The sequence below is a fragment of the Galeopterus variegatus genome, unplaced genomic scaffold, assembly GCF_000696425.1.
Source record: "Galeopterus variegatus unplaced genomic scaffold, G_variegatus-3.0.2 Scaffold4245, whole genome shotgun sequence".
NCBI classification, from domain to species: domain Eukaryota; kingdom Metazoa; phylum Chordata; class Mammalia; order Dermoptera; family Cynocephalidae; genus Galeopterus; species Galeopterus variegatus.
This window is the reverse complement of record NW_007730356.1, coordinates 91,091-92,846: the sequence shown is the minus strand read 5'-3', so window position 1 is coordinate 92,846 and position 1,756 is coordinate 91,091. Positions and strand designations below refer to the sequence as shown.

General features: G+C 36.9%; 1 protein-coding gene across 1 annotated transcript in view; it reads left to right on the top strand.

The window, feature by feature from the left end:
• RAD51AP1 (RAD51 associated protein 1) overlaps nt 1-1,756 on the top strand; it is a 32,205-nt gene that overhangs the window by 6,089 nt on the left and 24,360 nt on the right. Inside the window, 1 exon segment of the mRNA XM_008587082.1 lies at nt 610-751. Within this exon segment, the coding sequence (XP_008585304.1) occupies nt 610-751 (142 nt within the window).

Here is a 1,756-nt window from a genome sequence, read left to right as displayed (position 1 = left end):
CCTGTGAGAAGCAGTGATGGACTAGAAAAGAGCATCTCTTTGCCAGAAATTAAGAAGTTACCTTGGTAGGGTCATAGGAAGGTCATTATGGTAATGGAAAGAGAAAATACTACTACTGTAAAAATCCTCAAACAGGAGCCACTTTCTCTTTCCCCATGATGCTCGTTACTTTCCTTAGCTTGGCTAATGTACTAGGAATAGGTAGTGGGCCTTTGAAAGAAGATATTTGGCTACATTGTGAAGTTTTCATAAAAATCATTTCCTTCCACTTTTTAATGTGATAAAATTCTACAGTTTTTCTAGTGGTTTTACAGGTTTTTAATTAATCATTTTTTCTTTGATATTTATAGAATACCTTAATTGCCTTTGCAGTTTTTTAGCAAATTGGCTTTTGATAGACTGGTATTTTAAAAAGTAAAGGCCATCAAAACAATGAAGAGTTGAAACAGATGTGTGAGAGTAAAGACAAACAAAACACCAACAGTGATTTCTGAATTGTGGAAGTTAAACAATTTGCTTAACCTGTAAAACTTGAATATGCACTGAAATGAATTTCAACTGCTAAGAAAATAATTTTATTTCTTTTACTTTTAATTCACACATAAATAGATGATTTTGTTTCTGCAACTGTACCTTCAAACAAGAGATCCAGAACAACACCAAAGGAGTTAAAACAAGACAGAACAAAACCTAACTCAAAGAATCTCCAGAAAGAAGACATCTCACTGCAAGAGAAAACCCCTAAAAAAAGGTGAGAGGTAAGACATACAGTAAATTAGATGTGTTAATTTAAAAGAGATACAGATTTGAACTCTTGATTTAATTTAGAACTCAAGCAGAGTCATAGGACTTTTATTTAATTTACTGCACACAGGAGAACAGGGGCATACTGTTAATCTCCTTCTGACTTCCTGACTTAAAAAAGAAATTCACAAACATAAGGAAATATCCATTTAGATATTAAGACAATAATAATTGCAAAGTTTAGAAGTTATGGCTGACTTTTACAAGACCCAGCACCTGTTCTGAAGTCTTCAAATCTTACAAGACTACTTCGTTAAAAATTACATTTGTAAGGACTGTTTTAAAAAATTAAAAACCATGTATTTTTCTGTAGATGAAAGGTATTTTCTCCTTACTTTGTTGAGATTTGTCCAGCAGTGAGAAAGTCCTGTAGTTTCTAAACTGACTCTGGAGTTCCGCTGGTACCAAGTTAGTACCAAGAGGGAGGAGAGAGTGAGGGAAGGAAGTCGTATGGAGAGGAGATGGGCAGAAGAGGAACATTAACAAATGGAACATGGGTATGTGAGGTTTTACTGCTATAGATTTCTCTATGAAAAGTTAATTAGCATAGAGAAACTTACAGCATGTTGTGCTCTTTACTTTTTTCTTCTTTTTTCGTTTTTGTATTTTTTACTGACCGGCAACGGGATTGCAACCCTCGGTGTTGCACCCGCACCGCGCTCAGCCAGTGAGCGGGAACCAGTCTCCACGTGGGATCCGAACCCTCAGCAGGAGCGCTGCCGCGCTCCCAAGCTGCGCACTCTCCAGTGTGCCACCGGGCCGGCCCTTTTCTTCTTTAGTTTGGTTTTTGAGTTTCTTGTACTACATTTTAAAGATAGTGAAAAAACAACCCACAGATAGTAGAAAATATTTGCAAATCATATAACTGATAAGGGACTTGTATCCAGAATATATATCGAACTCTTAAAACTAAACAGTAAGGGCCGGCCCGGTGGCGCACTGGAGAGTGCAC